The sequence below is a fragment of the Equus asinus genome, chromosome 4 (genome assembly GCF_041296235.1).
Source record: "Equus asinus isolate D_3611 breed Donkey chromosome 4, EquAss-T2T_v2, whole genome shotgun sequence".
NCBI classification, from domain to species: domain Eukaryota; kingdom Metazoa; phylum Chordata; class Mammalia; order Perissodactyla; family Equidae; genus Equus; species Equus asinus.
In genome coordinates this window covers 45390035-45403627 of record NC_091793.1, presented here as the reverse complement: position 1 = coordinate 45403627, position 13593 = coordinate 45390035, and the positions used below count along the sequence as shown (strand labels likewise).

The window sequence follows — 13593 nt, the reverse complement described above, 5'->3', positions numbered from 1 at the left end:
AATGACAAGAACAGAGCAAGCTATTTTCTGTTTATTGTCATCGAGTTCAGCCCGTTCCAAACACCAGTTATACTTGTGGGGGCTCATCTGGGCATCTCTAAGAATCAGGGCATAACACAAGGTGTGTGGTGAGCTGGTCGAGACCCTCCAACACAAGAAGAGAGCCACAGGGTGAGTCCTTGGTGGAGGAGCAAGAGCAACGTATGGGTGGGTGGTAGGAGGTTGGCTGGAGAGCACGTCCCTTCAGCCAGTGTGGACAGAGACCCATAGGGGCTCCCCCAAAACCCACAACTGGACCGCTTCCTCCAGCGTGTGGATGAGAATCGTACCAGAGGGCACCAACAGTTAGGACGAGCCCTCAAAGGGTACCAGCTGGTCAAAATGACTCTTGCTGCCTTTCTTCTAACTGCCTTCCTCCACTGTCTCCCTCCCCCAACCCTGGAGGAGCCACAGGAAGAGCAAGAAAGAGCCGGCCCCGCTCCTCTTTCACAGAGCAAATTCTGAGCCACAGGGAGAGAGAGGCTCTGGCTCCCATGTGGGGTGGACCAAACTGGGCTTTATCACAGCTGAGAATGAGTTTTCACTATCCAATCAAGACTGATGTGCTGGCTGAACACGGTCAGATGCTGCGGGAATTCCCTGCGGTGGTGTCCAGAGGCCAGGCCGGGAAGGCTGGACAGAGGACTTTGAAGGCAACTCTTCAAAGTAAGTGAAAATACAGCCAGTTGCCATTGGTACCTCCACAAGGGCATCCCTACTCCGCAAACGGGCTAGTGGAAAATGGGCATGATGCCACTTCCGTACAGTGGTTACTGTACCAGTGAAACGAATTCACACAGGTCAAATGATTGCTATGGTCCCTGGCAAGGAGTAATAATATAAATCATTCAATCTTCAACAACTGTCTGAGGGCCTATTATGTGCCAGGCACTACTGTGGGAGCTGGGGTTGCACAGTGATCAAACAGTCCTCATGAGCTTCCGTTCTAGAGAAGGCGGCAGACAAAACACGGGCAACTAAAATATAGATTAGCTGTATCATATATACATATACAGATATATGATAGTTATATGTATTATATAGTTATCTGTAAATATGTATTTATATATTTATTATATATAAATATATTTGTATTTATATTTAAATTTATAATATATTAGTTATATCATATACATATGATAGTTCAGACAGTGGCAAACACTATAAAGAAAAATAAAGCATGGTAAGGAAATAGAGGAGATAGGATAGAGTGGGGCCAATTTTAGATAATGGTGATTTCTTCCATTGGTAGAATACAGTTTTTAAAACTACTCTCATAAGCACTGTCCCATTTTGTCCCTAGAGTAATTTGATGAGAGATCATTTCTGTCTAATGGTAAGAAAATGGGAACTCAGAAAAGTTAAGTAACTCCAAGTTGGGTGACCTTTCATTACCCAAGCCAACAGCAAACACAGGCACAAGACCAGCTCAGCTAGAAGCCTCGGCATTCTCTGCAGCTCCTAAATTAATTCCGGGACCCAAAGTCAATACAACCTTACTGGAAGCCAATGCTTATGAAACTTGGCTACAGTATTGGAAAGAGGATTTCTATTTCAGATCTTACTTGCAGCAAAGCAATTGCTGCCACCTTCTTTATCAAGAACAGTATCCCAGCCAGGCAACATGGTGGGAGAGCTTCGCCACTGAGCTTGTTTCACTTCAGCCCGCTTGCAAACTGGGTGGGGAGACTACCACCGACCTGATTTTCCTTTAAAAACTACGCTGAAATCTTGAACCTCGCCTGCGCTGAGTTAAAAGTTCATAGATGAATCTGAAGTTCGGAAAGATCTCTCAAAGGAAGACTGTCCGCGATTACACCCCAAGGTTTTGTGGAACAACTAGTCCCTTTCTCTCAAGGAGGTGGCAGCTGCAGCATGCTGGGAGCCCTCAGGAAGGGCAAATGTGTCTGGGATTTCAATTCAACAAGCCTTCAGTAGGCACCTTCTGTCCTCTGTGGCTGGGAGGACAGCCCCAATTTCCAGTGCCTCTGAAAATGATGGCAAGGCAGCTACAAAGAGCTTTTGCATTTGTGCTTTTAACACTCTTAGAGTATTTCCTTGCTTTTGGACTGAAGATAAGACAGAGTTTGGATGCTTTTTTTTTTTAATGACTATCTTGGAAGCAGCTGGTACTGTAATTCTGCCTAGAGAGGAAACTTACTATTTGGAAAAATATTTTGAAAAGTCATTTGGGATAACTGAGACCTGTGGGCATAGACGTCAGCAGGAATCAAGGACTGGAGAACAGAGGAAATTCGGTGGAGATTGTCCCAAGAAGGAGGGGGAGAAAGGAGTAAGGGGGAGCAGAAGGAGGTGGTGGCGGAGGAAAGAGGAGGCAGCAGCGGAGTGGAAAGGGCTGGGACTAGTTGTGGGGAACCAGCAGGTGGAGGGCCAGTGAGCCAGTGTCGTGCGGAGGTGGAAGAGCATTTTGAGGTGGGGACATCTGTTCCATAGGACACTGTTTGGGATGTTAACCCCTCCTACAAACTTCAGGAACTAGCATCACAAATGCTTTCTGTGGGCTGTCTTGTGCAAAACAAAGAGGACCTTGAGTTTCATCCCTGGCTCACGATGATTCAGAACAGGGTTGTCCAATAGAACTTTCTGTATAATGGAAATGTTCTAGCTGCACTGTCCAATACGTTAGCTGCTAATTACATGTGGCCATTGAGCATTTGAAATGTGGCTAGCGTGACTGAGGGACTGAATTTTTAATTTTGCTTAACTTTTAAACAAGCACGTGTGGCTAGTGGCTACCATACTGAATAGCACAGGTGTAGAGAGAGGTGGTATATGCAGAAGGAAGGGTCCCAGGTCAACGTGACCCTGAGAAGGCAAGCGCCCTGGGATTTACTGAAATCTTGGGGGCAGACCTGAGATTTAAAGTGGGAATGGAACTGGGGTACTGGGAAGAGGGGCAGAGTTAAGTCAATTTTACCTAGATCATAAGGTCAAGGAAACCCTGATCAGACAACAGGCTTACAAAAGTATTTGAGAAAAAAGGAATGGAAAGTCCTTCAACAGGAAAACTGGAGTTTCTAGAAATGGTGAAGGTTTTTGGTTTTTTTTCCAGAATCTAAACTAACAAACGGCTATTTGTATCTGTGCACAAACATCTTATGGAGAATTCATAACAACAATTGTAATGGGACATGGTAGGTTTTACTAAATATCTGAGCTATTAGATGACTGACTGAACAGTACCTTACAGCATCCACCAGCATCCTCTCACTTGAATCTTGCAACATCCCCCTGCAAAAGGTAGGGGTTAAGTCCCATTTCACAGTTGAGAGGGTTGAGGGTCAGAGATGTTAAGTGGTAACTCCAGGAGAGAGAGGATTTTTGGTCTTTTGGTTAACTGAACCTGTCGCTCCACCTAAGAGGCCTTATCTGGACTCTCCATTGCAGCCACCGGTAGGGAGCATGTGGATGCAAGCGAACGTTCCAGGACCAGAGACACATGAAAAAGCTCCAGTATCGCACACATTCCTGGCATGCTCTTCCTTCTCCCACCAGCCGAGGGGCTGACCCCTCCCTAGACTGCCAGCCCCTGCACAGCAGGACCCATACCAGATTCCCTTCTGGGTCTCTGCCGCCTGCCACAGTGCCTGCCACCCAGCCTGTCAGCCGATACCGATGGACTGAAGAACTGGATGAACCAAACAGCAAAGGTGGCTTCTCCATCGACTTTTTAAAAAATTCTTTTCACTTTGGAGAAACAGCATTAATGCAACACATAAACATTTTCTCCTCCCTAAGTCAGCACAGAGCATCTTCCCATTTATTGAGGGGAGCCAATTCTCAGCCACTCAGTTTTGGACTTTCCAGGGGGGTTGGCTGAGGCCTGACACTGCTCTTTTGTTTGTTTTCTTTCCTGCTAATGATTTATCTGTTGGGGATCTGCAAAGGGAATTCCTGAAACTTGTACGCTGACCTCCTTCTGCCATTTCAGTCCTTGTTATGCCTGCACTTAGAAAAGTGGTGAGGAACAGCGGGGCAGAACAAGCCTGCCTATTTGTCATTAGCAGACGCAGTAAAAATTATACATAGGAAAAAGAAGCTACCAAAAGGAGAAAGAGTTTAGATATATTGACTCAAATTAAATTGAGTATTTTGGAGGTGTAAAAATCTAGATTTTTATCTATCAGTAAACAATCAGTTCTAAGGAGTGCTCCAACAACCTTCCTTGGCCTGTTAAATAGGAATGATGAGTGACAGCGATTTTTTGTAGACATAGCCATAAGCGTGGAATATCTTTTTATCATAAGACGGACAGAGAACAGTCAGGCTGCAGTGATATTACAGATAGTACCACTCCCAGCAGAGGACTCTAGACCTCCAAGCTGATAAGACAAGGCCGTTTCCCAGGTTCCCCCAGCCTTTCACGTTACGAAGCCAAGCAGTTTGCCTGTCCCAGGCTCACTGACATACATATAACACACTTGTGGGTTCCACATTTGCCTCCCAGAGAAGCTACTGTCTGACAATTAAGTACTGAGGAAATTCAAATTAGACATTCACATTTATTTTACAATGTGTCTGAATTCTTTGAAATTTTTAATACTTTGATATTACTTTGTTTTGGTGTTAGTTGTTAACAATTGTTTGAAATTTTTACAGCGAAGAAACCCAAAGTGTTTACTTTGGTTACTGAAGAAAACCAATCATGATGTTTCAAAACATGATTGAGAACTGTACACAAATTACTTCAAAGTGGGTGAAGGAAAGCAGCAAGCCTGGTGAGGCTGGACTCACCTTTCCAAAGCTGGCAGCATTCACAGGCTGGGTGTCGTTCTTCTCGCAGAAATCCAGGTAATGCATGTAAAGGGCGCTGCGAGGGATGCAGACCCCTTCTGCAATCTCATAATTCTCCTCCAGCCTGCAGAGACAAATGCCCAATGAGCAAACCCCAAGCAAGAAGGGTCTGTTCTTTCTAGTCCTCCTCCAGACCTGGGCAGACCTTAGAAATAACTCTTTTCCTACAGATGGGGAAACCAAGGCAGAGGAAGACACAGCAATCTGCCTAAGGTCATGCACGAAGATAGTAGGTTAGTAGGATCAGACTCCTGGCCCCTTGGGTATGACTTCAGGTCACTTTTCCAGTCCCAATTCCCAGTCCCTCCCCTGTGCCGTCAGTGGCCTGGCCACATTCGGAATGGATCAGGTTCCCCAAAACTCCAAAAACAATACAGGAGCATGCAGGTGCCCCACTCCGCCAAGTTTCAAACCACATGCTCACTTGTGTAGCGATTTCTAATAGGTGTCAAAATCTTGGAACTTCTTGGCTAACAAGAGCAGTGTAGTAGGACGGTCAAGGAGAGGCTGGACAGCTGGACAGCCACTAATCTGCTGACTGAGGGAGGTTTCATGACCCCAGCAGGGAGCTGAACCACTTAGTTTTTTAGGATCACCTTCGACTAGGATTATGTGATTCGATACCCATTACCTTCTCGATGAGTATAGGTTAGGGGTTCAGGGTAGGGACCTTCCACCTGGGTTCAAATCCTAGCCTCGTCACTTGCTGGCTTGGCGACCTTGGGCAAGTAGCTTAACCTCGGGCCTCAGTTTCCTTCTGGCGGCCACGACTGTAACGACCCCATAAGGTTGTGGTGACGATCACATGTAATGTGTGACACGCACCAGCACAGTGCCTGGCACATGGTAAGCACTGAGTAGATGTTGGACCTCATCATCGTTCGTTTTTCCTCTCCATAAAACATTTTTGGGCGTCTACATGTCCAGAATTTGTACTAGTTATTGGGGATATAATAGTGAACTAGATACCGTTTACCTTTTTTTCCTCTTTAACCCAAACACCAGAATGCAGGCGTCCAAAAGAATCCTCCCTCCTCTGTCACAGACACGTTGGAGGGTTAAACATTTCCTCCAACGAAACTGCGGAGAGACAGGACAATTTGGGGACTTTGGGGCCTGCTGCCTTCAGAGCCTGGAGCACACACTGTTCAATAAACTCACAACAGAAAATATTTCTCCTTGGATCATGAAGTGGATTTTAGGAAACAACCCAAAGTCCTTTGGAACCAAGTTTCAGGCATAAAGTGACTGGAATAACTCTTTTCTCCCAAACATTTGGGGTGTGGGGCTCAAAAATAAGACATGATGCTAACGCAATGAAATAAATGTCCTTAAGTGGCTTCTAACTTTCTCTGAGGGCACTTGCCAAACAAGTGGTCCAGGGCTGTCGTAACTGAAGTGGAATGAGGACACGGCCTCCCGAGGTGCCCACTTGAAAGGGCAGTGCTCATTTGGCTCATTCTGACACGTGGTTGAAAGAAAATCAGTTCAACCACTTCCCATCCAAACCCCACAGATGAATACAACCCCAGGGACGCTCAGATAAACGAAGAAGTGTAGTGCTGAATGGTCCCAGGTCATCGCATCCACACCCCCCTCTTCTGGGAAGGGGAACACTGAGTAACTCCTGACAATTTTTAGAAGTGTTCCAGGAATTAGTTTATGCAATCTTTTCTAGGCAACCTAATTCCTTGAGGCTGGGATGGTGTCTGATTCACTTCTGCATCCTTGAAGTCCAGCATATTCCGTGTCACACTGCAGGTGCTCAATAAGTGTTTGATGGATAGATTCATATATTCATTCAACAAACATTTATTGATCTCTTATCACGTACCAGGTGCTGGGGATGCCATGGTGAGCAAGAGGGTCTTTGTTTGTATACAGAGAACAGATTAATGGTGGACAGATGGATAAAGACACAGGTAATCTCTAATTCAACAAATTATTATTGAGTGCCAGGCAGTGTTCTAGACATTAAGGAAACAGCAGTGAACAAAACAAAGGCCCTGTCCTGAAAGGCTCACCTCCTCGTATATGTGTCCCCAACATCATAACTCAGAACTCTAAACGTGTTTCCCTTTGGGAAAATGGTTTCACATAGAGATCGGGTTTCTAGGACTGTCCTAAGCTCCAGGTCTGGTGTGAGTAGGAATCAGCCTTCTAGCTTAGCCTGGACTCCTAAATGCCATTCACAGTATTGTTTCTCTAGAAAAGTGGGTTCAGAGGTCCAAATAACCAGCTTACATACAAACTTCAGGAGCCATCTGAATAAGACAAAGCGGGGTCTCACACACATGCTTTGTTTGGCCTGAACACTGTTGGCCCAACTCTTAAAATTCAGGACATTTTACCTAAGAATTTGGATTTCTGGCTTCTTTTGAAAAGGCCGAGGTCTGGCAACACTGGGCCCATATTCCCGCATGACAACAATTGGCCAGAGTTACATGTGCCTCGAGTTGGCCAGAGTCCTCACTCCTCCTTCTTTTTCTTACACCCAATCTATTTTCTGCTGCTTGTCTGGCTCCTGAAGGCCCTGGTGTTGATGTAAGACACGATCTATGCCCTATTTCACTTTGCAGTTTATTTGTGGAGAATAATGCACAGGAATAAGAATATTTAAGTACTACAAACACTCCTGACCACAGGTGCAGTGGGAGGTGGGAAAACAGAGAAATTAGTGTGTAGACAAGAATCGATGTAAGTAGTAAGATGCAAGCAGTAGATGCAAGGAATAAGATTTCATGGATGAATTGGGATTGGAAATTTGTAACAGTTGGAAATTTGTAACAATCAGCATCTGCTGAGCTCTTACTGGGTGCCAGGCACTGGGTGCCCATCCATGACCTCCTCCCATCCTTACAACAACCATGTGAGGCAAGTTTTATACCCAGATTTTAGAGGAGGGAGCTGAGGCTCAGAGAGTGCAGCTCACTTGTCCACGCTCATGCGGCAAGTAAATGGACTCAGAACCCCTGTGGTATTGTGCCACAGTCGATGGAAGAGATTCTAGACAAGAAGAGCAAAGACAAGAGGCCAACATGGCATGTGCTTTGGATGATAGACACACTGGTCTGAGTGGAGTAGGAGGCTTGCAAAGGAGCATCCAAAAGGAAAGACCATTGGCGGGAGGTGTGCAGAATCTTTAAATGCCACGACAGAATGTGGACTGGCATAAGAGTTTAGCAAGCCCTGGCGTTGAAGAGTTACTAGGAAAGAGTTATTTTCAGAAGGCAATGGAGTGGTACTCAGAGAACTGAAAAAATAAGGACTCAGAGGCAGGAGGACCTGAGCGTTTCTGGGATGCTGTAGGAATATTAATAATGTCATCAATAACAACAGTAACTAACATTAGTTTAAAGCTTAGTATGTTCTATTTGCCAGCAATGGATTGAGTATAAAAGGATACTTTTTTTAAAAACCCAAGTTTCAGGGCCCACCCTGTGGCCGAGTGGTTAAGTTCGCATGCTCTGAGAGTCTAAAGAGTTAAGTCAAAGCTTTTTAAGGAAATTGCCTAATGGACCTCAATAGTCTAAGATGAAACCTATGAAACCTGGGTTTTAAAAAAAATTATTCTTTTATACTCAATCCATTGTTGGCAAATAGAACACACACTAAGCTTTAAATTAATGTTAGTTACTGTTGTTATTGATGACATTATTATTATTCCTACAGCATCTTGGAAACACTCAGGTCCTCCTGCCTCTGAGTCTTTATTTTTTCAGTTCTCTGAGTACCACTCCGTTGTCTTGTGGTGTTAAAGTGCACGGCCTCCCAGGTAAACTCCTGGCTCCTCATTCTCTAGTTACTTTACATAAGGCCCCTTACACCTCGGTTTCCAGTTGTTGTTTGTATGGCTTGTTTGCTCACTAAATCTGGCCAAGAGATCAAAATTAAAATACAAGATCAAGGTTAAAATACATCTCATTAAACGATGCCCTGGCAGCAACAAACGGAATTGGATGTGTAAGTCACCGTCCACACAGGCTGAGCTAATTAAGCAGTTACCTGCCAAACGCCTTCTAAATAACTGCACTCTGCCCACGTTTTGTTCCTCTTACTGGAGCTTCTTGGCCTCAAGGTATCTAGGTGGCTTATGACTATGAAGCATTTTAATAAGCTCTATGAGGGAACAGCTGTAATTGGCGTTAAGGGCAACTTTGATGCTTGATGAGTTTCTACAGGAATAGCATCACGACACCTTTCCACAGACCCCCTTACAAAATCCAGAGGGTCCGTGCTGGTACTGAAGTTGCTAATTGGAATGTCCGCTTCTCTGACTAAGACACGGCAGAAGGAAAGGCACTTAATTATTTCTCTTCATATCTGATGAAATTTTCCCTTTTCCTCCTCACTTTTAGAGGCCATCATTAGCCTGACATGGTGAACAATACTCCATTATACCTGGATTTTTTTAATGATCACAAAAACATTCCCCACGTCTTCCATTTTCTGCTCTTCTATTTAACAACTCAATCCTATTTGAATTGAGCCTATCCTATTATGGAGAGATAATGAACCCAGTCTACTAGCCAACATGAGTCATTATCCACAATATACATTTTAAAAAGACCTTCTCATATGGTTTCGGCAGGCAGCATCCTAGGGCATATTGTGGAAGCTTTGTATTAACGCTTTACAATGAAGAGCAAATGGCTCAGCCCCGGCATAATTTTTCCTTCTGTTCTCATTGTCAACCTCCATTTCCCTATATGTACACATGGGCTTTCAGTTGAGTCCCCACTTCTCAAGTCCTTACAGACATGTCTGGGACAGAAACTTTTTTCTTCTATTTTACCAAAAGAAAAGACAACAGGATTTTTTTTTAATTTGCTAAACATCATAACTTATTACTGAGGTTGTAAGAGAGATCTGAGACTGTAAAATATGTGGGGGAAAAAAAAACCTTGCTAAGCAGTCAGAGCCAGATAGTAGTCTAAACCCATCAATGGCTCCCTTTGCCTCTTCATAGAAGTCCAAACTCCTTACCTTGGCAGCCATGGCCCCCACTCTCTGACCCCTGACTACTTCTCCAGGCTTCTCTCGCCCCTCTTCCTACATGTACAGTCTTTTCCAGCCAATTGGACTGTTGACTGTTCCCCAAACACATCCTGCCACATTCCATCCCCCACGCATGTTCCATGGCCTTCCTAGCACGGGAGGTGATCCTCTCTGCTGTGCTCACCCTTCAAAGCTCAGCTCAAATCTCTCTCTTCCACAAAACTATGTTTAATTCTCACCCAGCCCCATCTGCTAATCACTTCTTAATCACCTCTTCCTCGGCAAATTCGCTTATTCATTCATTTGATAACAGGTGGAGCGCTACAAGGGTCTACACAGCAGTACTGAGTTATGTCTAGAGGAGAATATTTTGATAGAGGAGACACATCCCCTGCTCCTAAGGCCATTGCCTCTTCCTGGGGATTTCTGTAGCTCTTCATACCTTCTTACGGCTCTAACAGCCGTCAGTGAGAGACAGCACTGGTTTTACAGTCGGGGGTCACCGAGTTTGAATCCTGCTTCCACCACTTAGAAACACCAGTCTCAGGTATGTCACTTGAACTCTTGGATGCTCACTTCCTTCATCTGTGATGAAGGAAAAAAGACCCAATACCATCTCCCAAGGTTGCTGTGGGGGCTACATAAGAATCCATGCACAACCCTCAGCCCTCTAGCTGGCATATGCAGATCACTCAATAAAGGGTAACTAGGAGTATTTTTCTATATTATTGTGGAATATTCAGGTAATGTTTTATATCTTAGACTGAAAGTCCTTTGAAGGCAGGGAGCAAAAATTCCCATTTATGTTAGCATAGTTCCTAGCACTGTGCCACAAACACAGTAAGTAACACTGCAGAAGGAAGAGGAGAAAGGAGAGAAGGTGGGAAGGAAGGAAGGCAGACTTTGCACAGATCAAAAGACTCTTTTAAAAATCTTAAGACCTGGGTGGTTAAAGGAAAAGCCTAGTTAATATTAACATATCTGATTTATATTTTTAAGTGCCTACTCTGTGCCAGGGATGTTCATATTTGCTGTCACTACCCCCACAAGACAGGTAACATTATCCCCATGACATGGTGGCAGAAAAGGAGGGCGAGGGAAGCAAAGTGACCCGCCCACTGTCACTCGGCTGGGAAAAGCCTGGCTTGGAGTCTGAACTCAGATTGATGCTTCTAAAGCTCTCGCTGTGTGCAAGGGACTGACGTTCATCAGTCAGGGAGTCAGCATATATTCATTGAGTCCTACTATGTGCCAGGCACTGTAAAACACAGCATGAACAAGGAGACATGATCCTCGCCATTGCCTTTGAGAAGCGGACAGTTTCTCAGAAGGAAGATGGGAACCAAGGCGAGATCCCCACCAGATGATAAATAAGTACAAAATAAGTACAAAAATGGTGGCATTTGGCTCATGTGAGCTCTAGTTAGGCCTGAGGCTGATTCTACAAAAGGCCAAAACACACAAACAAATAACCAATCCGTTTTATTAAACAACAACGATTAAGTCCACTCCACGATTTGCTACTGGGGACAAACCAACCAGAAACCCGTGTTCAGGTGCATCTCCTGTGTTTCTCCCAGGAACTCTGCTGGCCCCACCTCCCCTTTGCTAAGGGTCTTCTTAGGATCCGGCATGTCCCCCAATTGGGGGGAGTGAGACTGTGACCCCCTGTGGGATTTAGTCACCTGCCTTGGTTTCCTCCTCTTCAAACAGGGGTAATAGCCCTGCCTGGTCTACAGGTTTTTCATGAGGATCAAATGAGCTCGGCCGGTGACATCCCCCGGTACCAGCCTGACACGCCGCTCATGTCTGCTCAACCTGTAGGTTTGGCCGATGCTGAGCAACGGACCAAATGAGGGATTTATTTCTGCCATTGTAATGACTGAATCTGACCAGAACCTGGAGTAATCCAGTCCACAGCCTGTGTTTGTCCTGAAGGCTACTGAGGTGGTCTTCCAGAAGGGCCTGGGATAAGCCAGGTTCTGGAATCCCTCTGCTCAGTTTTTGTCCAATCAAGGCCTTTTTTCTTCTTTTGGACAGAAACTAGGCAGTATATAATAGCACAGCGTTACAAGTTCCACACTATTGTTGGGATCTAGGCTAGGGGTTGGCAGCCCAGAGCTCTCGTGGCCCTGAATGGCAGCTGAGGTGACTTTGGCATCTTCTCTACCATGACTCATCCCCCTCAATCTTCCCTTCCCATCTATCCCGTCTCTACGTTATAAATAGGGCCGCAAAGAACATCTTCATATGTGCCCCCTCACACACCTGCGGGGGTGTTTCTCATGTTGCTATCAGGAAGTGGAATTGCTGGATGCATATATTAAAATGTTAATGGGATTGCAAAATGGCCCACTCAAATGGCTTTACCATTTTACACCTTCACTGTAGCATAAAAAACTTTTTTTTTTAAGTAGGAACCTGGCTCCACAACACAGCGACTCATTCTCTGAGACATCCACACCCTTCATGTTGTCCTGTTAATTCACCTTCCTCCATCTGCAGCTGAGAGCTGCTACCAGGACACAGTCGCACCTGTTGGTATTATCTAGCACTTCTGGTTACATTCAGAGCTAAAAATGTTCAGCTTCCCTTTCGTATCACGCAAGTAAGTAATATTATGCCACCATCGAATAAAGAATGAAGTCAGAAATGAGTGCAAAAAGTCAGGCATTGGTTACCCTCAATGGGTCTGGTCTAGGAGCCATGACCCGGTCTAAACCTGCAACGTGAATCTTTGGAAGAGTACCCAGCTCAATTTTCTACCTCTGGCTTCCAAGAACATTTTAAAAAGAAACATTAAATTTATTTTGTTTCATATGAATTTGGAATATTGCAAGCCCATCAGTCACCTAAGGCCTCATTTTTATTTCTTCAAAAGAAAGGAAAACGCCCCCCAAGAAAGCGACAATTTGGACTTCTATCCTCGTCCCTTACGGGAGGGTCTCGCTTCCCCTGTAAACTGCAGAAAGGGAGAACTCCTCCACCATGACTGCACACGGCAACTCGAAGTGACAGAGGCGACAAGGGAGGTGTGGGAGAGGGCGGGGAGTGGAGGGGCACACGTGCTGGCGGCGAGTAGCCCACGACGGTGGCACAGGCCACTCCCATTCCGAACTCCTCCGCGTGAACGGAGGTCATTGTGCAGCCAGGACTCGTGCAGCGCTCCGCATCCCCTGCCGGTGGCAGTTACTAATCTTACGACGGAGGATGCTGGAAAGTGTTTGGCAGAAGGCGTTTGACAATATTTGCCTGTTTTCTGCTGGGAGCTGCCTCCAGATCACGTAGCCCCGCTTATTGTAGGCTGCTTGGCTGCTGTATTATTTGTCCCTACAGCAGGGATGGTCTCGAGGGCTGTAGAGAGGGGACTCGTGGCACGGAGGGAGAAGGGGGAGAAGCAAATAGCTCCTAACCCAACTCCAGAAACAAGCCATGTGTCCCAGAAAACCTCGGCACTATTGGGCCGGTGGCTGCTGCCTTGATGGTCAGGCCATGTTCCTTCCTGGGCCTGCCTGCCTCAGGTCCTGAGGGGCTGCACTCTGCCACTGGAGAGAGGGGCCAACATGAAGGATAGAAACGCCTCAAAGAATGAGATGCCATGTGGTGGAGTTGGGTTCCTGTTTTCAGAAGCAGCATTTTGTACTGTGGGTGAAGATATAAAATGGTAAAGCCATTTGAGGGGGTAACTTTGCAATCCTATTAACATTATCTGGGTACCCAGCACTTCCATGTCTCAATATC

The 13593-nt window shown here is 45.5% G+C and overlaps 1 protein-coding gene across 2 annotated transcripts in view; it reads right to left on the bottom strand.

Annotated features, from left to right (window-relative positions):
* Nucleotides 1–13593, bottom strand: part of RFX4 (regulatory factor X4) — a 160752-nt gene that overhangs the window by 94945 nt on the left and 52214 nt on the right. For both annotated transcript variants that reach the window (XM_014865835.3, XM_070507197.1), the window contains exon 4: nucleotides 4795–4918. In XM_014865835.3, the coding sequence (XP_014721321.1) occupies nucleotides 4795–4918 (124 nt within the window). The remainder of the gene's footprint in view (nucleotides 1–4794; nucleotides 4919–13593) is intronic.